This window comes from Dama dama, chromosome 30 (genome assembly GCF_033118175.1).
Source record: "Dama dama isolate Ldn47 chromosome 30, ASM3311817v1, whole genome shotgun sequence".
NCBI classification, from domain to species: domain Eukaryota; kingdom Metazoa; phylum Chordata; class Mammalia; order Artiodactyla; family Cervidae; genus Dama; species Dama dama.
This window is the reverse complement of record NC_083710.1, coordinates 16,053,375-16,077,551: the sequence shown is the minus strand read 5'-3', so window position 1 is coordinate 16,077,551 and position 24,177 is coordinate 16,053,375. Positions and strand designations below refer to the sequence as shown.

At 37.7% G+C, this 24,177-nt stretch overlaps 1 protein-coding gene across 1 annotated transcript in view; it reads left to right on the top strand.

Annotated features, from left to right (window-relative positions):
* VWA8 (von Willebrand factor A domain containing 8) overlaps window positions 1–24,177 on the top strand; it is a 367,266-nt gene that overhangs the window by 5,862 nt on the left and 337,227 nt on the right. The window contains exon 2 of the mRNA XM_061133632.1: window positions 13,408–13,485. Coding sequence (XP_060989615.1) covers window positions 13,408–13,485 — 78 coding nt within the window. The remainder of the gene's footprint in view (window positions 1–13,407; window positions 13,486–24,177) is intronic.

Below are 24,177 nucleotides of genomic sequence, written 5' to 3'. Positions count from 1 at the left end.
CTCAGTCGTGTCTGACTCTTTGCGACCCCATGGACTGCTGCACGCCAGGCTTTCCTGTCTATCACCAACTCCCGGAACTTACTCAAACTCATGCGCATCGAGTCAGTGATGCCATCCAACCATCTCATCTTCTGTCGTCCCCTTCTCCTCCTGTCTTCAGTCTTTCCCAGCATCACGGTCTTTTCCAATAAGTCAGTTCTCATTGAAAGCTCAGTGCTTACATTTTTGCATTATTTGTAATAATAAATGTAATAAATGTTAAGCAGCATATTCGATAACAATTTGTACTCTCTGTTAACTCATTCTTAGTTATTCTAACAATTTCCATTGTGAGTATTTTATTAACTCAAATCTTTTTTTACAAATAATTGCACTTTACCAAAATGTTTTTGTGGTTTATTTGAAGAGAGACATGCATTAGTGTCTTTTGCCTATGTTGTATTGCCTGTTGTGTAAGTATCATCATTCTCTTTTAGATTAATACTTATAGAACTTCACTTATATGAATCCTTTACAAATAAATGACTTGATTTTTTTTTTTACATTTTTTGCTCAGTTTATTATATTTTTAATTACTTGATTTCTGAGTATGTTAGAAGATGGGCCATTCTCAAAGAATGCAGAAAACAGGGGGCTTGAAACAATACTTAATTAAGAAAAACGGTATTTGACTAAAAACTATTGGGTTGGCCATAAGTCCGTTTGAGTTTTTCCATAAGAGGTTATGGAATAACCTGAAGGAACTTCTGGTCCAACCCAATATAATCATTCATTTATATATCCATTTATTGAATACCTGCTTGGTTTGAGGTATTATTTTTGGCACTGGGGGTACAAAAATAATTAAAACATAGACTTTGCTGACAAAATGCTATAGTCTTATAGACTGAACAGCGGTCTTCAAATGTTTTTCTTGATTAGTTCTTAGGTTTTACAAATATATATCCCTATGTACATTTTTAGGTTGATATCTAGAAATTTCCCTGATAAATGTAAATAGTTGAAGAGCATGTTGTCTCCATTGTATTGTGAATATTGACATTTAAAACCAAAAATTGTTACAACATCTTTAAAATGTATTTTTTAAATGTGTAGTCTGAAAAAAAAAATGCACATCCTAAAAGTTGAGAGTTTTATTTGGTGGATTTTCTGAGGACTTCAAACCCAGGACATTGCATCTAAGATGACTTTGAGAGACTGCTCCAAAGAGTCAAGCTGGGGAGCCAGCATCTGTAGGAGATTTTGCAATAAAGACCAGGTAGTTAGAACATTAAAAGAATACTGTTAATGAAAGACCAGGTATTTGCCGTTAGGGAATTTAGTGCTTTCCTGTGTATGGAAGGATGCAAAGTCAGGGCTCGTTCCTTTGAAACACACTTCCGACATCTGGGGCCAGTATCCTGTGCCTTCTCATCTCAGGTCTCCTCAGAGTGCTCTTTCACGGGTAGCTGTAGCGGTGGGCATCTTGCTTCCGTATTGAGTTCCCTCAGGGCTCACCTTTGGGTGGGTGTAATGTTGTGGCTTGATGGCTGCAACATTCTTTGTTTACTGATATGGCAGGCAGTATTTTAGTTCACAGTCTCTCTGGTCCAAAATATGACCAATGTTTGAGAGACATTTCACAACCAATTTTTGTCCCACATTGCTAGGAATGCTTATTCCTAGGTCAGGCAAAGGTTTTTCTTGATATACCACTCCAGGTGCTAATTTTTGGATTAGACCCCATTGATAATTTAAAATCCTCTGGGTCCTCTGATTTATTAGTTTATTATGATCCAGAAAATGTTTTCTCTTGTTGCTTTTTCCCATACGTAGAATAACACTGTTACAATTATCCTATTTATTTTGAATATTGTTAGTATGTAGAGTTATAAATGTGATCTAATACCTCAAGATGTTTCAGCTCAGTTCAGTTGCTCAGTTCAGTTCAGTTCGTGTCCGACTGTTTGCGACCCCATGAATCATGGCACGCCAGGCCTACCTGTCCATCACAAACTCCTGGAGTCCACTCAAACTCATGTCCATCAAGTCAGTGATGCCATCCAGCCATCTCATCCTCTGTCGTCCCCTTCTCCTCCTGCCCCCAATCCCTCCCAGCATCAGGGTCTTTTCCAATGAGTCAACTCTTCGCATGAGGTGACCAAAGTATTGGAGTTTCAGCTTCAGCATCAGTCCTTCCAATGAACACATAGGATTGATCTCCTTGCAGTCCAAGGGACTCTTAAGAGCCTTCTCCAACATCATAGTTCAAAAGCATCAATTCTTTGGCACTCAGCTTTCTTCACATTCCAACTCTCATATCCATACATGACCACTGGAAAAACCATAGCCTTGACTAGACGGACCTTTGTTGGCAAAGTAATGTCTCTGCTTTTTAATATGCTATCTAAGTTGGTCATAACTTTGCTTCCAAGGAGTAAGCGTCTTTTAATTTCATGGCTGCAATCACCATCTGCAGTGATTTTGGACCCCCCAAAAATAAGGTCTGCCACTGTTGCCACTGTTTCCCCATCTATTTGCCATGAAGTGATGGGACCAGATGCCGTGATCTTAGTTTTCTGAATGTTGAGCTTTAAGCCAACTTTTTCACTCTCCTCTTTCACTTTCATCAAGAGGCTTTTTAGTTCCTCTTCACTTTCTGCCATAAGGGTGGTGTCATCTGCATATCTGAGGTTATTGATATTTCTCCCTGCAATTTAGATTCCTGCTTGTGATTCTTCCAGCCCAGCGTTTCTCATGATGTATTCTGCATCTAAGTTAAATAAACAGGGTGACAATATACAGCCTTGACGTACTTCTTTTCCTATTTGGAACCAATCTGTTGTTCCATGTCCAGTTCTAACTGTTGCTTCCTGACCTGCATACAGGTTTCTCAAGAAGCAGGTCAGGTGGTCTGGTATTCCCATCTCTTTCAGAATTTTCCACAGTTTATTGTGATTCACACAGTTAAAGGCTTTGGCATAGTCAATAAACATCTAGAAATAGATGTTCTTCTGGAACTCTCTTGCTTTTTCAGTGATCCAGCGGATGTTGGCAATTTGATAAGATGTTTAGCCATTATCAATTTTTTTGCCTGGTTATACATTGGGTAATGTAAGAGATAAGAATCTTATAGGATATAAGTAATACAGCTAATAACATTGGCAAAGTCAAGGTGTAGCAGGGAGACACAAAGAATAAAGAATTTGGAAACAGAGAACAAATTGAAATAATGATTAGTATAACTAGTTATAATTGGTTGCAATAAACCATCAAGTCCACAGAGAGCTAGCCACATAAGCCAAATTCTAGAAGGATCGGATCAGGTAGAGAGAAAAATGTTATACCTTTATTTACAAAGGTATAGTTCATCAATTTGTTGTAGGCCATAGCATAAGAGGTGAGTTTTTTTTCTGGAAAACAAATATAAAAGCCAATTGTTTCCGAAAAAGTCATAAAGTTATAAATCATATTTATCTAAAGACTATCAGAAACTTGTATTTGTTAAAAAGTCCTTTTTATGAGTCTTCTTGACTCATTTTGTTGAACTATCAGTGTAAACTAATGATTGTCTATAAAGGACAAAACTTAGAGACTGACATGGTTAGAGATTTGAGTACAATGCAGTTGGCAAGAAACTTGGATATTTCTGTGACATAAAACATTTTAAGAGAACCAGGTGGTGCTAGTGTTACCTGCCTGCCAATGCAAGAGGCTTAAGAGACATGGGTTTGATCCCTGGGTTGGGAAGATCCCCGGAGGAGGGCATGGCAACCCACTCCAGTATTCTTGCCTGGAGAATCCCACGGACAGAGGAGCGTGATGGGCTACAGCCCATAGAGTCGCACAGAGTTGGACTCAACTGAAGCGACTCAGCACACACACAGAATTATGACTGATGACATTATATCAGGGCATATATCAGATTTTAGGAATTCCATGTAAATTTTGGAATGTCTCTATTAATGACATTCACCTGTACATTATAACCTAAAGTTCATCTCCAGTCACTTGACAATGTTTCTCAAGTAATTCAACATACCAAATAAGCCTAATTAGTTTAACAGTCCTCTCTGAGGTGTTGCAGTGTTCCTTTGAAGGGTTGTGTTCAGTGCTCAGTTCCTAAGTCATGTCCAACTCTTTGTAACCCCATGGGTTTTAGCCCACCAGGCTCAGACTTTGTCCATGAGATTTCCTAGGCAAGAATACTGGAGTGAGTTGTCATTTCCTTCTTCATTTGAAGAGTTAGCTGGAAGCTAAAAGAACTTGTTAGATTTTCTTGTTTCTTAGTTTCTTGTTAGAACTTGTGAGAAGTTTGTTAACAATATCAAAAAGGTTTTAAAACACAACAGGGAGGGAGGGGATATGTATACATATAGCTGATTCATGTTGTACAGCAGAAACTGACATAATATTGTAAAGCGTTATACTCCAATTTAAAAACAAGAACAAACACAATGGTATCATAGGTCATATGAATTGATATTTATTTAACCAAAGTCACAAATGATTTCAGAAAACAAATACAGATCACTTAAGGGCGTGGGAACTCACACGGTCTGTTTTGAAAGGCAAACATACATGTATGTGGAGATGCAAAGTCTGGCCTCATTGAGCTCATTCCTTTGATATGCATCTCAGATAACTGGGGCCAGTATCCTGTGCTTTGATTGAAGGCAAAGAAAACTTTTCTCTTAAAAGAGAGAGAAAATTAAATCTTGCCTTTTACCAGCTCACTTTTAACAACAAAATTCACTTAATTAACTTTAATCTAAATCTAGTGAATCCTGACCATCCACAAACCTTCCATCACTGTCTGTATCTGTCTTTGTCTAGTTTGTCCCTTAGCCTTTCCATCCAGAAACAACCAGCTCTAAGATAAGCTTACTTTCTTTTCTCTTGATATCATGCAATTCCATTTTTAATACCTTCTTTTCTGAAAAACACACATTCCACTTTCCTACTATATATTGAAATGTTCCCTTTATTATTTCTGTTAGCTTTAATTACATGTTTAAATTAGAATCATCAACTCTTAAAAACCTTAATTTCTAGTGAAAACTAAGAAGTAAGCAATTATGAACTGTCTTTTACATTAGCTTTCTGTAGATTGGCGAACATAAGTACTGGTGATAATTTCTAAAAACCTTTCCTTTTTAATAGAGAACATCTCAGGGTGGCACCAAACATATTTATTAATAGCCCTAAATACCTTTAGTTTCTCTGTTAAGTAATTGATGTATCTTATTTTATTTGAGAATGACTTAGTTATTCAATAAACTTCCATCACTTAATTTAGCATAGCTCTGAATTCAAGTTGCCAAATATCTGGAGAGATTATTCTTAAGTAGACATTCCTTAAATATAATTATTCCTTAAAATTTCATCCAAAAACTATCTCATTTGCATTGAATTCACTTGTAAATATTTAATTATACCAAGTTATTTTTCATACTGACAAATTTGCAATAGATATTAACAAGTTTTATTTAATTTCCATTAAACCTTGGTACAATAAGTGTTGTACCTAATGTTGGTGACTCTAAAGATGTGTCTATATTAATTAATTAGCTCAACAAACTTAAACTGACATTAATACCAGGTATTAACTTAATATTAAATATTTTCCAATTAACGTGAACCTGAAAGTCATTTTGATCAGTTTCTTTCTGTGTAGAAATATTTAGTTTGTAAGCATTTACTTTTAAGTCAATTAAATAGAACTCTTATAAATTTAAGTTTGATAATATTTTCTAGAAATAGAGATATCTCATATATATAATGTGTACAGAGATATATGAATAGACAAAACTAGAGCGCTCATGGCTTCACTTAACAAACTTAGAAATGAATCAGATATTACAGTTTAAGCTTACTAGTTTATAAATAACACGAGATGAATTAAATTGGCTTGCTTAGATGACTGAGACTTTACTATTTGTGGAAAAGAGGTTTAAAGATTTGTGTTTGTCTTTGATAAAGATTCTAAGAAGTCTATGAATTAGATTTTCAGTTGAGGGAGGCTTTCCAGTGGTTTGAATTTAAAATTACCACCTTTGTAATTTTTTTCCCTTGGCTTCAGGTTTTGCCTGACTGAGCTAATTAGACTAAATTTCAGGTCATTGTGGGCTATATTTACGTTTCTGATTTGCAGAGATTTGCAGGACAAAGACAGTTGTTTTTAATTAGCCAAAGAACTGTTTGTCACCTCAGTGATGTTAAAAGATTGACTTGCCCAAATATATATATGTATATATGTATTTTATTATATAATTATACATATATAATATTTGAAAGTTGCTTTTCTGTATCAGAGATTTCTAACTAAAATTTAAGAGTTCTATGTTCTAGAATTCTAGAATTTAGTCTATCATGCCTTCAAAAACTCATATAAAGCATTCAACAAAGAGCTTCTTTCTAAGTTCATATGTTAAACCCAGAGCAAAATCACTGTTTTTATTTTTATTAGTCCTTGAATATTAGTTCCCACTTTTTTCTCCATTGTATGGCTCAGGTAACCCTACTGATTTCCTTTAATATATTTAATTAGTATTTCCTGACGAGCAGATCTATATGTTTTGTCTTATAATACCACACAGGGAAATATTCCTCAGCGAAACATGTCTATCTCAGAATTAAAGAAAACAGATGTAGCCATCTCTAATATAAAACCAATGAAAATATATCAATTCATATATACTTTATCTCGTTTCTATCTTGTATATCTTTAGCTTTCACTATAATCCAATCAGCAAGTTTTGATCTTACAGGAGGAGTTCTATTATTCCCTGTCCATTTTATCTATTTTTTTTTTTTTTGAAAGCTCTGGGATCCCCTATGGCATTGAGCCCTGAAACTCAGGCCTTTTTGTTAATCTTGATTAATTGGCCTAATTGTTGCCCCAGGTAATTGTTGGTCAGGTATCTTAGTGTAATTTTTTTTCCAGCCCCTTAAACATATACTTAAAAAAACTGGAGTAAATAGAGTGGACTTGTTTGGCTTTTAATGTTGGGGACCACATGGGGGTCCCTTCTGGTCCGCTTAACCTTAGGTAGTGTAATATCAAAACCTTGTGTTTTAATCCCATAAGTGTCCATTTTATTTATTGCATTTTGAATAACCATTTAAAAGATTTCTTTATCTATTTGGGGTAAGTCTTTTTAAGATCTCTACCTTGTTGGAAGAAGTATCTAGACTTTCCTTACAGTTTTTTTTTTTTCTGTTAACATTAATTATTCTAATATTTTTATTAGCATCTGTAAGACCCATTGAAGGGAAGCAAAGACCACAAATAAAACTTCCCAAACTGTTTTCTCTTACTTGTTTTAAACTAAGGAAGTTCTGAGGATAGCCACTAGATACATTTCCTTTTTCCCATCTTTAATTTAATTTTTATAGATACCAGTAAAACAGCCATTTATAATGATAGCTCTCTAAAAACTTACCAATTTAGAAGCTTCTCTAAAGGATTCATCATTTGGCTATTAAGGAGTTATATACTAACAGTGATTCAAACTAATAAGATTTAAGAGGCTTCCCCGTAAGAGAACGGGGAGAATGTCACCTAAATAAAATTCTTAAAGTTTACTTCCCCAAATAGTATGGCAGAGGTCAAGTTTTCAAAACACACACATGCACACACAAGCAAAACTCCCTAAGAAGATCAGGCAGAACATTTATTGATACATCTCAAAGACATAGGAAGAGAAATGCAAGTCCCCTCTACAAAGATTTTGTTTAAGGTCAGAATTCTGAAAAGATATTTTTTATCAAGCCTAATTTTTAACTTAGGCTTGCCCTAATTTTAACTTAGGGCAGATGCATGCACATCTGCCCCCCGCCACCAATTTGGTCATTTAAGGTTAAGATCTTTTTTAGTATAACTTAGGTACTTTCAAGTGTGATCTGGCTGGAGTATTAGTTGGAGGCTGGTTTCCAATTCTCCTTTAAATATTTCCAGTCATTCTCCTCCCCACCCTCTCAATAGAGACCTCTCAATTTCTTTTACTGAGCAAATTCCAGAGTCCCCTGATATCTTCCAGTTAGGGATGTCTCTCAGTGTTTTTCAACAGGGCTCCCCTAATACCTTTAGATTAGGGGGTCATTCCCTACTATCTTTCAACCGGAGAGGCAGGTATCTGTTAGGTGCTGCCAAATGAAACTCATAGTCATCAACCATTAACAGGAGATCCTGGAGCCAGGAGAGACCCAGATTCATCTGGACTCTGAGGAGGTGGATGGGCATAAGAGGCCTCTGCTCTGTCAGGGTTCTGGATCCTCATAGAGTTTAGGCAAAGGAGAGAAGTGTGCTCTGCGTCCCTTTGTAACTGGTTGATAAAAACTGTTGTCTTAAAAAACTGCACAACCTAGAAGTTGAGAGTTATGTCTTATTTGGTAGACTTTCTGAGGACTTCAAACCTAGGACATAGCATCTCAGATAACTCTGAGAGACTGCTCCAAAGAGGCAATGAGGGGGAGTCAGGGTATGTAGGAGATTTTGCAGTAAAGATGAGCTACTCAGAACACATCAAAAGATCACTGTTAATGAAAGAAAAAACCAGATAACCCAAGTTAAGGAATTCAGTGCTTTTCTGTGGTTCAGTTTAGTCGCTCAGCCATGTCCGACTCTTTGCAACCCCATGGACTGCAGCACACCAGGCTTCCCTGTCCATCACCAACACCCGGAGCTTGCTCAAACTCCTGTCCATTGAGTAGGTGATGCCATCCAACCATCTCATCCTCTGTTGAAGGAGACTCCTGCCTTCAATCTTTCCCAGCCTCAGGGTCTTATCCAATGAGTCAGTTCTTTGCATCAGGTGGCCAAAGTATTGGAGTTTCAGCTTCAACATCAGTCCCTCCAATGAACACCCAGGACTGACTTCCTTTAGGATGGACTGGTTGGATTTCCTTGCAGTCCGAGGGACTCTCAAGAGTCTTCTCCAACACTACAGTTCAAAAGCATCAATTCTTCGGCGCTCAGCTTTCTTTATGGTCCAACTCTCACATCCATACAGGACTACTGGAAAAACCATAGCTTTAAATAGAACTGCCATATGACCCAGCAATCCCACTCCTGGGCATACACACCGAGGAAACTAGATCTGAAAGAGACATGTGAACCCCAATGTTCATTGCAGCACTGTTTATAATTGCCAGGACATGGAAGCAACCAAGATGCCCATCAGCAGACGAATGGATAAGGAAGCTATGGTACATATACACAATGGAATATTACTCAGCCATTAAAAAGAATTCATTTGAACCAGTTCTAATGAGATGGATGAAACTGGAGCCCATTATAGAGAGTGAAGTAAGCCAGAAAGATAAAGACCAATACAGTATACTAACACATATATATGGAATTTAGAAAGATGGTAATGATAACCCTATATGCAAAACAGGAAAAGAGACACAGATGTACAGAACAGACTTTTGGACTCTGTGGGAGAAGGCGAGGGTGGGATGTTCTGAGAGAACAGCATTGAAACAAGTATACTATCAAGGGTGAAACAGACTACCAGCCCAGGTTGGATGCACGAGACAAGTGCTCAGGGCTGGTGCACTGGGAAGACCCAGAGGGATCGGGTGGAGAGGGAGGCGGGAGGGGGGATCGGGATGGGGAACACATGTAAATCCATGGCTGATTCATGTCAATGTATGGCAAAAACCACTACAATATTGTAAAGTAATTAGCCTTCAACTAATAAAAATAAATGAAAAAAACAACAAAACATAGCTTTGACTAGACGGACCTTTGTTGGTAAAGTAATGTCTCTGCTTTTTTTTGCCTTCTAGGCTGAGATAAAAAGCATCATTTTCTCAGATAGAGCTGGTAGAGCTGGTTGTAGATGGTTGGACAACACACATAGAGAATGTAGAGTTCTGTTCTTCTCATGTTAAATTTGAGGTGTGTCTGGAATTTCGAAGTGTCCAAAATGCTACTAAGAGGCATGGAACTCAGGAGAGCGATCTCAGCCAAAGTAGACACATAAGGCTTTAATTGTACAGAGGTCAGAGGGGGGCCATTGGTATGGATTAGATGCTTCAGCGAAGTGTAGCATGGTAACAGCAGTTAGCCAGGAACATTGGCTTTTGAGGCAGGAAGGACAAATGCCTCCACCCCGTGAGTGTGTTTCCCTCTTTGCCTGCAGCAGGCATGACTAATTGATCACTGCCCTGTTTATTTATTACTAATAGTAATTATTGTTAATTATTTGGCTGGCTGCGTTTTCCCTGCTGTGAGAGCCTTGCTCTAGCTGTGGTGCGCGGCTCCTCCTTGCAGTGGCTTCTCTTGTTGCAGAGCACAGGCTGTGGGGGGCTTGGGCTTCAGTAGTTGCAGTTTCCAGGCTCTAGAGCACAGGCTCAGTCGTGGTGCATGGGTGTAGTTGCCCCATGGTCTGTGGGATCTTCCTGGACCAGAGCTCAAACCCAGGTGGATTCTTTACCTTTGAGCCAACCAGGGAAGCCCACTACACTGTTTCTTAATGAGTCCAGTTTCCATTGTGAATTCTTCTTTGGGTTTTTGGAAGCCTGTTGCTTGATTCCCAAATATTATCTTTTTGTTATGAGGCTCTAGTTTAATTCCATTTTGATCAGAAAGTATACTTTGTATGATTTCAGTCCTTGGAAATTTATTAAGACTTGTATTATGGTGCAGCCAGAGATCTAGTTTGGTGAATGTTGCATGTGTATTTAAAAAGAATTTTGCCATTGTTGGGTTTAGTGTTCTATAAGGGCGATTTAGGTTAAGTGGTTTATAATGTTTTCAGGTCTTTGCTTCTACACTTGGTCTTAGCCAAAAGGTCAAGAAGTGATCATCTTTACTTTATTCCTCTTTTTTTTTCCCCCACTCTTCCATCACTTACTGAGAGAGACGTATTAAAATATCCAGATATGATTTTAAATTTGTCTCCTCTAACTTTTCAGTTCTGTCAGTTTTTGCTTCGTGTTTATTCCCCAGTTTCCTCTTGGCCCGTTACCACCTTAGATTTGCTGTGTTCGTTGTTCTAAACACGCTTGCCCCCTCTGTTTGCCCTCGCTTGCTCCTGCAGGCCCAGTGGTGGTGATGGCTTCCTGTTACTGCTCGTCCCAGGGGACTGCACCATCTTTGTTGGCTTTCCCAGACTCTGCCCACACCTTCATAAATGCTTCCTTCATTATTCTCTCCTCAGTCACTCAGTTTGAATGAGCTGTCCGTTTCTTGCTGGGGCCATGACTGATAATGGATGCACTTAGGAAAAGCATTTCGGTCGGTAGGAAAATCCAGTGCAGAAGTCTGAAATGAATATATGTCTGACATGTTGAAGGAACAGTGAGAGACCTTGGGGCTGAGCAGAAGAGAGGAGGACGCTAGTAGGAGATGACTTTAGGAGGGCATTGGGGAGCCAGATCAGAAACAGCCTTTTAGGCCATTACAAAGGCGGGGGTTGGGCAGAGGACTGGCGCCACTTCACTCCTGTTTTCTTATGATCGCTGTGGGCAGTCTGTTGAGCATTAGCTGTAGACTGCAAGCATCGAGACAGGAGGTGTGTAAGGAGGTGAGAGATAACGCTGTTAAATGAGAAACCAGATTTAAGTAGCAAACCCCTAAGTGGCTTGGGTCGGCACTGTGGTGGTGGAGGATGGCGGGAGAAGCGGGCAGCACCACATATATATATATATTTTAATTAATTAATTAAGGTTTGGCGGCCTGGGTTCTCGTTGCTGTGCACGGGCTTCCTCTCGTTGCGGTGAGAGCGGGCTGCTCACTGAGGCGGCTTCTCTCGTGGCGGAGCTCGGGCTCCAGAGCATAGGTTCAGTAGCTGTGGTGCTTAAGTTTCATTTCCCCTGAGGCGTGTGGCACCTCCCCAGCCCAGGGATAGAACCCCTGTCCCCTGCACTGGCGCGCGGATTCTTAACCACTGGACCACCAGGGACGCCCAGTGCTACAGGTATCTTAATGACAAAGTCAGTACCGTTTTCTGATGGGGTGCAGGAGAGAGCAGTTAAGACTGGCTGTAAGATTTCTGGTCTGAGAAACTGGAAGCATTAAGTTGCCATTAGCAGAATTGGGGGATTCTGTGGGTGGAGCACACCCAGGTCAGAAGTTCAGGTTTGAATATGCCAACTGGCAGGTGACTGTTAGGCATCTCAGAGACTGTTGTTGCCCATGCTTTAAGTTCTGTGGTCTAGATTACAGATATAAATTTGGGAGCAAGCAATATATTGCGCTTAAAGGCACAAGACCAGATGAGCTCATCAAGAAGAGATTATACATAGAAAAGAGGCTAGAACCAGGTCTCCACACCCAATAAGAAGTTGAAGAGCAGAAGGAAAGGCAAAGAAAACTTGAGTCATAATGAGGTAGGAGAGCTGAGGAGGTGAGAGGGCAAGGAGGAGAAGTGGGGGGAGAGAGAGGGAGAAAGAGAGAGAGAGAGAGGGTGGCCCGCCTGGCAGGCCCCGGCCGCCAGACTGTGACTAATGACGTAGGCTGGGTCGATTCAGCTTTCCTGCCCATGAGGTTGAGTCATGACGGAGTTAGGAAAACTGCAAGAACAGTTTACTTAGGACAGTGTGCTTTTTATTAGAAGATGCCTCTGAAGACTTGAAAGCTGAAGAGTCATGACTTTTGCATCTTAAGATAGTGTAATTTTTAAACTCTCCTACAGGTTTGAGACATCAAAATAAAATGGGGGAGAGAGTTGCCCCTGCCCAAGATGTCCCACAGTGAAGCTGGTGGTGCCAGGGCTGGTCTCTCCGTGAGCTGCTCCTGGGATGTGATGTGGACTGTGCACCCTGTGGCCTCTCCTGGCATACTGTGGGCTAGTTTCTGAGCCCAGGTCTCTTCATGGTGCGTTTGTGGTTCCTGTGAGCTACTTCATAGAACTGCGGTAACAAAACCCCCAATGTCCTTGTACTGAACTAGTTTGAGATGGAGTTTCTGTTACAGCAATTCTGTGAAATAACTCACAGAAGCTGTGGGTGACTTAGAGTCAAGATTTAACGAATACCATAAATACATGAGTCTTTAACAGTATTTTGGCTTTCCCTGTGGCTCAGTGGTAAAGAATCTGCCTGCCAATTCAGGAGACGTGAGTTTGATCCCCGGATCAGGAAGATACCCTGGAGAAGGAAATGGCAACCCAATCTAGTATTCTTGCCTGGAAAATCCCGTGGACAGAAGAGCCTGGCGGGCTACAGTCCATGGGGTCACAAAGAGTCGGACAGGACTGAAGCGACTTAGCACACACGCATGAATAACTTGCTGTAGACGCCAGTTTTATGGCATAGTGCCTGACGTAGACAGGTGTGTCTGTGGTCGCCTGACAGTCATGTCTGTGATACACACATCCCTTTCTGTAGCCTGGAGAATCATTATTGCAAAAGGCATAGTGTGTTGCTTTCTTACTTGTTTCTTACAATGATTGTGTTTCTGTATTCTCTTTTTAGGTGATACAGTTAATATTGGAGATGTATCCTACAAGTTGAAAAATCCTAAGAACCCAGAACTTGTGCCACAAAACTACAGTAAGAAATATTTATTTATGAATTTTTCACTTTGTATCTCTTCATCCATGAATATTTTAGTAGAATATTTGTCCACATCTTGTGATTTCTGTTTGAATTGGAATAAAATTTATACTCAATAAAATTCACAGATCTTAGGCATTCGTTTTGATTAATTTTGACAGTTTTATAAATGTGTATAACCATCAACAGTGCTTTCATCACCCTGAATGGTCTCTTGTGCCCCTTCCTCTCTACCCTGCTCTGGAAGCCATTGTTCTAGCTTCTGCTATGGCAGAGTAGTTTTGCCTGTTCTTCAGCTTTCTATAAATAGAATCCTATAGTTAAGCTATAGTTTTTGTGTGTGTGTTTGGTTTCTTTCCATCGAGATAATAATTTTGAGATTCATCCGTATTCCTGTACCTATCAGCTTGCTTTTCACTGCTGGGTAATTTTCCATTGTATAATTATATATCATAATTTATTTGTTCTCCTGTTGATGGACATTTGGATGGTTTCCATTTTTGGACTCTTATGAATAAGGTACTGTGAACATTTCTGTACAAGTCTTGTGGTCACAAGTTTTCACTTATCTTAAATAAATAACTAGGAGTTGATTTGTCATAGGGTAGATGTCTGTTTAACTTTACTCAGCACTGCCAAACAGTTCTCCAAAGCAGTTATTGTTTTACCCTTTGAGCAGCAGCAATGTTCCCCATCCTTGCCAACACTGGTATTTCTAGTCTTTTTTATTTTACTCATTCTACTAGGTATGAAATGGTAGCTCATCATGGTTTTCGTTTTATAACAGCTTTATTGAAATGCAGTTAATAAACCACAAAATTTACCTTTTTAAAGTGTACCACTCAGTGGTTTTTACAATAGTCACAAAATTGTGCATCCATGCCCCTGTGTAAGTTGAGAACATTTTTTAAGTCAACAAGAAACCTCACATCCATTAGTAGTTACTTTCTGTTTCCTCCTCCTCCTTCTCCCCTCGCTGCTCCTCTAGCCTTTGGCAATCATTAATATACTTTCTGTTTCTGTGGATTTGCTTATTCTGAACATTTCATATAGATGGGATCATATAGCATGTATTCTTTGTGTTTGGCTTATTTCACATCTCATGTTTTCAAGGTGCATCCATATTGTAGCATGTATCAGTGCTCCATTCCTTTTTATGCTAGATAATGTTTCATTGTATGGATATATCACTTTGTGTTTATCCATTCGTCAGTTTGGGAGTATTATGAATAATACTGCTATGAATGTTCATATACAAGTTTTGTACAGACATATGGTTTCAGTTTTCTTGGGTATATACCTAGGAGTAGAATTACTAGGTGATATGGTAACTCTATGTTTAACATTTTCAGGAATTATCAAACTGTTTTCCAAAGAGGTAATGTATGAGGATTCTAGTTTCTTCATATCTTCACCAATACTTGTTATTGTCTTTTTTATTGTAGCTATTTTCATGAGTAGAAATGGTATTTTATTATAGTTTTGATTTGCATTTCTCTAATGACTTACCATCATTTCTTTGCTCAAAATCACGTCAGTTCTTTTCTCAAAATTCCATAAAGGACTCATACCTTAGGAACAAAGGTCAGTCCTTATGATCCAGTTTCAGCCTTATCTCTGTGACTGTCCTTCCCCTAGTCTATGTTCCAGTCATTGGGCACAATATAATTTTTTGTTCACTCTTTAGATTCTTTCAGTAGACCATGTGCTTCTTGAGGGAGAAGATCTCACTTTCATCCAAAACACATTTCCGTTAACTCTGCCTCCTGAGTGGCTCTGCGCTCTGTCCTCTCCACGTTGTTGTGCTTTTCTTTTACTATATATATATATATATTTTTTTTTTTTTTCCCCCTTGAGTTATTTTCCTAAAAAAATAGCACCCTAGTGGTAACTCTAGGGATTAAAATTAACAGTTTAACTTAAAACAAACCTGTTCAGATTAATACTAACATAATTTCAATAGTATACAAAAACTTTGCTCCAATATAGCTGTTCCCTTCTACTTCCTTTGTACTATTATTGTCATACAAATTATATCTTTATATATTAAAAGTCTTGCTGCACAATTAAAAAAAAAACCCTTTGTTTATTTACTTGGCTGTGTTGGGTCTTAGTTGTGCCATGCGGGCTTCTCTCTAGTTGCGGCTCTTGGACTTAGTTGCCCCACAGCATGTGGGATCTTAGTTCCCCGATCAGGGTTTGAACCCACGTCCTCTGCATTGAAAGGCAAATTCTTAACCCCTGGGCCACCAGGGAATTCCCTAGTGACACAATTTTATAATTATCATTTTATGAATTTGTCTTTAAACCAGATAGAAGAAGGGAATAGCTATAAACAAAAATACATTTGTATATTTTTTATTAGTACATTTGCACATGTCACCTTTGCTGGAATGTTATTTGCGTGGGCTTGGGTTACTCTCTAGTGTGCTTTTCTTTCAGCCTGAAGGAAGGACTCCTTCTAGTATTTCTGATAGGGCAGATCTGCTAGAGATGCATTCTCAGCTTTTATTTTTCTGGAAATTTCTTAATTTACTTTTGCTGTTTGCAGACTTCTTGGCTGACAGTTTTTTTCTTTCAGCACTTTGACCATGTCACCTTACTGCCTCTGGTCTCCACAGTTTCTGATGAGAAGTCAGTTATTAATTTTACCAAGGATCCCCTCCACATGACTCACTTTTCTCTCTACTATCAGGATATTTTCTCCTTGTCTTGGTCTTTCGATAATTTGACCATGATGTGTCTAAATGAGGTCTCTTTTAGCTTGACCTACTAGATGTTTGTTGAGCTCTATACACTATCCTTTCATTTATGTCACATGCACTTTGTACTATTGTCAACATGTGTTTTAATTCTATACATGTTAAAACACTCAGATGTGTGTTACTGCTATTTTTGTTTAAACAATAATAGAATTTTAAATAAAATAAATATATTGTACAAAATGGAGATAGTTTTAAAAGTTTTTAATATTTATCCATATTTTTATGCTTTATATGCTGCTTTTTTTTTTTACTGCAGATTCAGGCATACATCTGAAAGCATTTCCCTTTAGTCAAAGAGTTTCTCTTTTAGAATGTTTGCTAGCTATACATTCTCTCATCTGTTTTCTGTTTTAAAATGCGTTTATTTTGCTTTCATTTTCAAAACTTTCTTTTTGATTGAATATGGAATGCCAATTTTTTTCTTTTAGTATTTTGAAGATGTTGTTTTATTGTCTTCTGGCTTCTATTATTTCTAGTAAAAAGCCTGCTATAGCTTTTTTTTGTTCTCTTGTTTGTAGCTTGTCTGTTTTCTGATACATACTTAAGATTCTTTTTAATTTTTCACCAGAAGTTTTACTTCATGTACCAAGGTAGTTTTACTTTGAATTTACCTTACTTGCATTTCTTTAAGCTTTTTGAATATGGGTTAACATATTGGAAGATTCTTGGCCATAATTAAGTTAATTGATTCTCTTTTCTGCTCTGTATGGTCATTGTTAGTATCATCTGATGATTCATTCATTTCAGTTAATATAATTCGTTTCTACCATGTCATTGGGTTTTCCTTTTTATTTTTCACCTCTCATGCTTGAATGCATGGATGGGAAAGAGTTGGTGGGTAAGTGCAGATTTTCTCTGTCGCTGGCACTTCTCAGTAGATTAAACTGTCTTTCCAACCCACGTGTGGCCATTATAGGTTTGTCAAAAGCTAAACTTGTTTACCCCGACGCATCTATGGCAGATTCTTCTTCCTCTTGCCATTCTACCAGGGATGAAAGTTACCTGTGGGTCTCTTATGTCCTTGAAAGGGCTCATTACTTTCTATAATTTAGTTCATTTAGGTTCCTTTATATCCTTAGCTGTGGGATGCATTTTAAGAAACTTATTTTTGTAGATTAACTGGTTTGTTCTGGTTGTTATTATTGGAAGTTAAATTCTCTTGCAATTCTTCATCCTAAGTAGGAGTCAAGAATATTTACTTTTAATATTAATTATTTAATGGTTATGCCTAATCATATTATTTCCATAGGTTTTCTTTTCTGGGGGAGAGACTAATGACATAATTCTTTAATAAATTGTTATACTTGTCTAGAGAAAAATTAACAAAATAGATCTATAACACCTTATATGTCATAGGTACATGATAAATGAAAAGAAAAAAACATACTCATTTTTTCCCAATTTCTGGGTCTTTTCCTATTATAAATGTAGCTAACTTTTTATAATAAACTTCAGATGTGAAGAATAATATCTGCTCTTGTAGACAATAAGAAAAGTGCTATGGGTTTAGAATTCTATAGGGAAACAACTACTTAGTGGGGGGAAATTATGTTTAAAATTTTGTCTGTACTGCTTTCTAGCTTACGAATTTCTTTTCTTTCTCTTTCTTTCTCTTTTTTTCCTTCCTCCCTTCCTCTGTTCCTCCCTCCCTCCTTTCCTTCTTCTTTTCTTCTTTTTCTTTTAGATGTGTTCATTTCCATAGTCATTTAACTGCTCTGAGTCTCCTTGATATATATATATATGATCTTTTCAACCTCACAGATAATGTTTTAAGGATTAAATCAAATAGCATATGTGAAATCTATACAATAGTGCCTAGCACATAATGCTAAATACATGTGAGTTTCTGACACAACCACTTCCATAGTCTCCAGATTCTTGTTCCTTTTCATTTTCCATTATCCCATGCCTGTGACTTTAGTGAGTATGACAATAACAGACTAAGGTCTGCTCTGTTTCTGCTTAAGAGATATGCTAAAAACAGTTTCATCTTTTTTCAGTCTTAGCCCTAAAAATGAATCAGAAATACATTTCATCTAGATTTGATTCAGAATTAACTGGGGCCTTCAATTAGATTGTTTGCAGGATCACAAATGGTGGTAAGCTCTTCAAATTTCAATTTAAAAAGATCAAACTTAACATGTGTACAGTGTGGAAAGAACGTTGGCCTTTTAAGTCTCACCTAGACTTGAAGCATGGTCATTGCCTGACAGCTCTCAGCAGGGGATAGCGCTATCCATCCTTTCTTGATTTACTTATTTTTGGCTGCGCTGTATCTTCATTGCTTTTCACAGGCTTCTCATTGCAGCGGCCTCTCTTGCTGCGGAGCATTGGCTCCAGGCGCGCAGGCTTCGTAGTTGCAGCACGTGGGCTCAGCAGCTGCGGCGGGCAGGCTCTGTGGCATGGACTCAGCAGAGACCGTGGCGCCTGGGCTCAATTGCCCCGAGGGAGTGGGATCTTCCTGGACCAGGGGTTGAACCTGTGTCCCCTGCGTTGACAGGTGGATTCTTAGCCATTGCACCCCCAGGGACGTTCTGCCTTTTCTTCTTTTAACAACTAAGGTGCCCCAGTCCCCTGGCTGGGATCTGCTGACGTACTCTGTTGTAATCAAAGTACTTATCCATTTAGAGGATCTTCTTATTGAGAGAATTAATAAGATTATTTGTACTAGCTTCAGGAACTCAAGGGATCCTAGCAATAGTATCAGTTTTTTAAAACTTATAAGCCTATTCTTTGAATGAAAGTATTCTCATATTTTGCAAATAACTGAAGGGCTGGCTCAGACCAAGTCCCAAAGTGTAAAAGGTATCTGTTTCTAAATAAAGCAAAACTCCCATAAATTGTCACCAAAATCCCTCAGAAAAACAAAGAAAAGCCCTCAACATTTTCTGGCTTACATACTTTCAATTTTTATTATTGTTTGCATGCATCTCTTAGGTAATCATAAGTTTTCATTTCGTGTTTTGTTGCTAGTAGCTTACCCTTTGAAGTGTATCAGAGGAGAGTTTATACTGTAGGCAATTGGGTGGTCTGTGCCTGCTATCCATTCATTGTTTCTACCATAAATCAAGGTGACCGTATATCAAGCATATGTTTTACCCAGTAGTAAATTGTTACATTGCTCTATTAGTCTCATGAGAAACTGTGCCATTTGTACGAAAAAGATGGTTGGGAGTTTGGCTACCTTGAAACAGGAAAAGTGGCCAAGCTAATTTGAACACACTCTCATGCATTCACGTAGGCATTTTGTGGTTGCCGCATATTGTTGAGACAGACATACTGTATTGCATAATATAACATGTTTTTACACATCTGTTTACTGTATTGTGTTCAAATATTGTTTTCTTTGAACTCTTTCTTCCTCTCTCAGGGACTATTTCCAGAATGGGAAAATTACAGTTCTTTGGCTTCAATCTTGCTATAACATGACTGATAAGTGATTATGGATTTTGATTATGAGAGAACTTTGATGGATTTTTTTTTCTCCTCTGGAGTTATTTTCAAAAATATGTTGAAGTACTTTGGAGATGATGTTTTGATGAAGTTTGGTACTTCATCAAAGTACCAAAAGGTACTAAAGGTACCAAAAAGTGTCACTTTCATTCTTGTATTTATGCTTCATTTTAGCTTTTTGCCTTTTGGATATTCAGTATTTTGAAATGAAACATAAAATGGTAGACTTTTGTTCAGGAGAGAAACTTTAGCAATTATTATCCTCTCTGGAACTCATTTCGTAGCTAGGAAAGTAGGACCTGGAAGAGATAAGAAGACTAATTAATTAGTAGCAAAACCCAGATTTCCATACTTCTGTTTGATTTTCCTTTTAGTCTGCCACAGTGTCTCTGGCTGCTTTCTTTAGAGTAAGTCCCGGGATGCTAGAAAACTCTTTTGGAATTTAGAAGTGTGAAGGATTGTTGAAAAATATTGAAATAGTTGAAGCATGGCATCAACTATCTTAACATTATTTTTCAGAGCATTGAAAATCACTGTTGTATTCTAGTAATGAAGAAATAAAAGTCATAGTATTGAACTATGATCCCTGATATTATTATTTAACATCTATTGAATGGAATGGTAGAAATACTGCTAACTGGTAGAAACTATAGTCTAGAGATATTCTTAAGTGGAAGTCTAAAATTCAGTTAAAAACCACGCAAAAACAATATTATCTTGTCAAAATAAAATTTCTTAATTCATTGACCATTTGATTGAGGTAATGAATGCTTAATATTTCATAGTCATTGTCAACTTCTCATTTGAACTGTTACCTGCTTTCACAGCACTGGACACAGCAATGCATCTTTTTAGCTCCAGTATCTAGCCCCGTGCCTGGCACATAATAGGCATAGCAGTTGGACTGTTCTTTAGTTTTTTATTATCTAGGTCTTTTCACCTCCTGCCTTGACCATTATAACTTCCACTTGTCATCTTAGTCCCTAGTCTCTCACCTGCAAGTGTTAAAGTGGATAATTGAAGCCTTTCTGGCCTTTCTGTATGAAAACCAAATCTCAAGGCTTCGCTGAAATTGGCAGCTGTTGAAAAGGGGCTTCTTCATGTATTTGTGCTTGAAGTTAAACTATATCGTATCAAAGCTAGTGTTTCTTCCAGGGTTTGACTTATGAAGTGGTGCTCCAGGGTCGCAGGTTTTCAATAGATAACGTTAAGCCTGACCTCAGTTATATTTCTGCTTCCTTACATAATCTTGTTGCCGTCAGTGAGCCAGTTCTATGTGGGGTCACTTGGGGTTTCCTGGACACACTGAGCTCTTACCTAAGCAATTAGGCCCATGAAGGTTTACTGCAAGAATTACAATATTGTGCTTTAAAATGGTGCGCTTGGGCCTCATTAACGGGATGAGATTTTTTAGTGTCTGTGTGGGGAAACCTTTGTCTTTAGTTTGTAAGTAATTTTAAGAGGTTTGAGAAATTCACCAATGTTACAGAATAGCGTGGGAAACCTATGTCACCTTTGTGTCAGGATAGATAGTGCATTAAATTGCAGCTACTTGTCAGTTTTGATGATTTAGTGACAGAGGTCACATGAAAGCCTTCAGGGAAGTGTTACGTAAGATTCCCTGACTTAATAATCAGTGCTTGAGAAACAGTCTGAGAACCTAAGCCTCCAATCCTGACGATTTGCCTTATTTTTACTGCTGTCCTAATTGCTTCTCATTACATGAGAATTTACTTTGGGGAAAGGATTTCGTTTTTGATTTCTTTAGATATATTTTTAAGAATAGCACTCTTAAAAGGATGAGCCCCATCAACTTTTAAAGCTCTTAAACATGCCCTGAAGTCTTCTCTAGAGTCTTCATGTCAGTCTTTATTCGGTGCCTAATTTTTCTCTAATCTTCTTTCTCCCAAGTACCATACTGACGATGACTTAAAATTTTTTTATGTGTTTTATTGCTTTTTATTTTCTAGCTAATGACTGTATTTTTGCTTTCTGCAGCTCTCAATGCAGATGTACAAGAGCTAGGTAATATGTTAAATAGGCTTCTTTGGATCTACATGGCAGTTTAGTTGCCATTAATGACATTGTTTAAATGAATTCAAATAGTAAACACCTAATTAAAGATTACATTTTTAATGCAAATATATCTGATAGAAGATTAATATGCTTAATATATAAATATATAATGATGAGAAACATCGTATGATCCAATAGAAAACAGTCAAAGGATTTAAAGCAGCTTGCTATCGGACAGGAAATCCAGATGGCCAATAAGTATATGTACATATGTTCTAACCCTGCTTAATAGTTAAAGAGATGTTAATTATACAATAGGATAGTAATATTCATGCATCATTTGGGCCCAAACTGAAAAGTATTATAATGTCCAGTACCTACAGGGTTTCAGGGACATGGCATTTCATATATTGCTATGGAAGTGTGAGTTCATTTGACTTCTTTGGAATGTAATAGGGTAGTTGCTACTAAAATAAAATGTCTTCTTCATGTAACAGTTTCTCTATTAGGTTCTATCCACCAAGGGAAAAATCAGCACACGAAAAGGATGTTTGTACACAACATATATTGCAGCATTTTATTGTTTTTGATAGTGACAAAACCAAAAGCAACCTGGCTATATCAATACAGGAATGATTGATAAATTATTATATAGATATTTTATGGAAGTTTCCACATCTGTTAAAAAAGAATAAATTAGGTTTATTTTTGGGAACCTACAGGGTATCCATGTGATACTGTTAAGCAAAAATTGAAGCCTTCAGAATAGTACATAAAGTTTGATACAAGTTTTGTTCTTGTATTTAAAAAAAAAAACTTGAAATACTCTTTGCAGGTGTATTACATATTTTCCTGTGTAAAAAGAAAAACGTGGAAGGCCACAGTCCAGGTTCTTTGACTTTTTTCTGTGGCGTTGGGTTGGGAGTGGGGTTGGAAATGGAAGGTGTCATTTAATATTTCTTTTACATTTTTGGATTTTTTCTTTGTTACAGTAAGCATATATTAGATTTTATTTTTAAAAAGCTAATAAACCCTCATGTTTAAAGTGAAGCTTTATTAGGTTGGGGAATACATCTATCATAGCTGCTTTTTCTGTGATCTGACTCATAAAAATATAAACTTTATGCTTTACGTTTAAAGAATTTGACTCATATGACAGGACCTAAAAATTCTTGGTTCTTCTGGTTGCGTTCGTAACTAAAGGTCATTCCTTAATCTCATTTTATGTTTTTGGTGGTTGTCTTGTCTTGAATATGACTAGTTACATTAAGACCAAAGATGTCCTTTGTAAATTATCACAGTTTAACAACACCTTATAGATAAGCATTTCAAGAGGGTGAATTCCAAATTGAATTTAAGGTATTAAATTGCGACCTATTGATTAGTCAGAATATTCTAATGTATGTCACCCATCCTATTGCTACTTTCTCTTGTCTATCACAGTTCTCTACTTTCAGTATAGCTCTGATTAGTTTGCAGTATGGTTTTTCAAAAGAAATATAATTTTTTGTTCCTATTACAAAAATAAAACATCAATACACAAAACTTGGAAAACACTAAAAAAAAAATTCAAGTCATCCATAAGTCTAATTATAAATACTGTTGGTGGTGCTAATGGTAAAGAACCCACCTGGCAATGCAGGAGACGTCAGGGATGTGGGATCATAGCTAGGTCAGGAAGATCCCATAGAGGAGGGCACGGTAACCCACTCTAGTTCTCTTACATGGAGAATCCTATGGGCAGAGGAGCCTGGTGGGTCCATAGGTTGCAAAGAGTCGGACACAACTGAAGCGACTTAGCATGAACACATAATGTCCCCTGGTTCCTCCATTTTCTGGGAATTGCTCATCAACTTTGTAGATTTAGTTTGATATTTTAGAATTTTATATAAAAGTAATAATACAGCATATATTCTGGTTTTGTCTAGCTTCTATCACTCAAAATAATTATTTTGAGATTCTTCCATGTTAGTCTGTTCCTTTTTATTGCCAAGTAGTATTCCATTATATGAAATAATTACTTTACAATTTGTTTATCTATTCATCTGTTGATATCAAATCATTGTTACCATTCTGAGGCTCTTAAAGTAAAGCTGCTATGAACATATATGCTGGGAAAGATTGAAGGCAGGAGGAGAAGAGGACGACAGAGGACAAGGTGGTTGGTTGGCATCACCAGCTTAATGGACATGCGTTTGAGCAAGCTCCAGGAGACGGTGAAGGACAGGAAAGCCTGGCATGCTGCGGTCCATGGGGTCGCAAAGAGTCGGACACAGCTGAGCGACTGAACAACGACAACTCTGTGTGAACATGTTTTCTTTTTCCTTGTGCAAATACCTGGGAGTGAAATTCTAACTGGAGGCTGGAAGTCTGAGGTCAGGGTGCCAATATGGTCAGGTTCTATGAGAGACTTCTTGACATGGCAGAGAGATTGGAGACACAGAGCAGGCTCTTA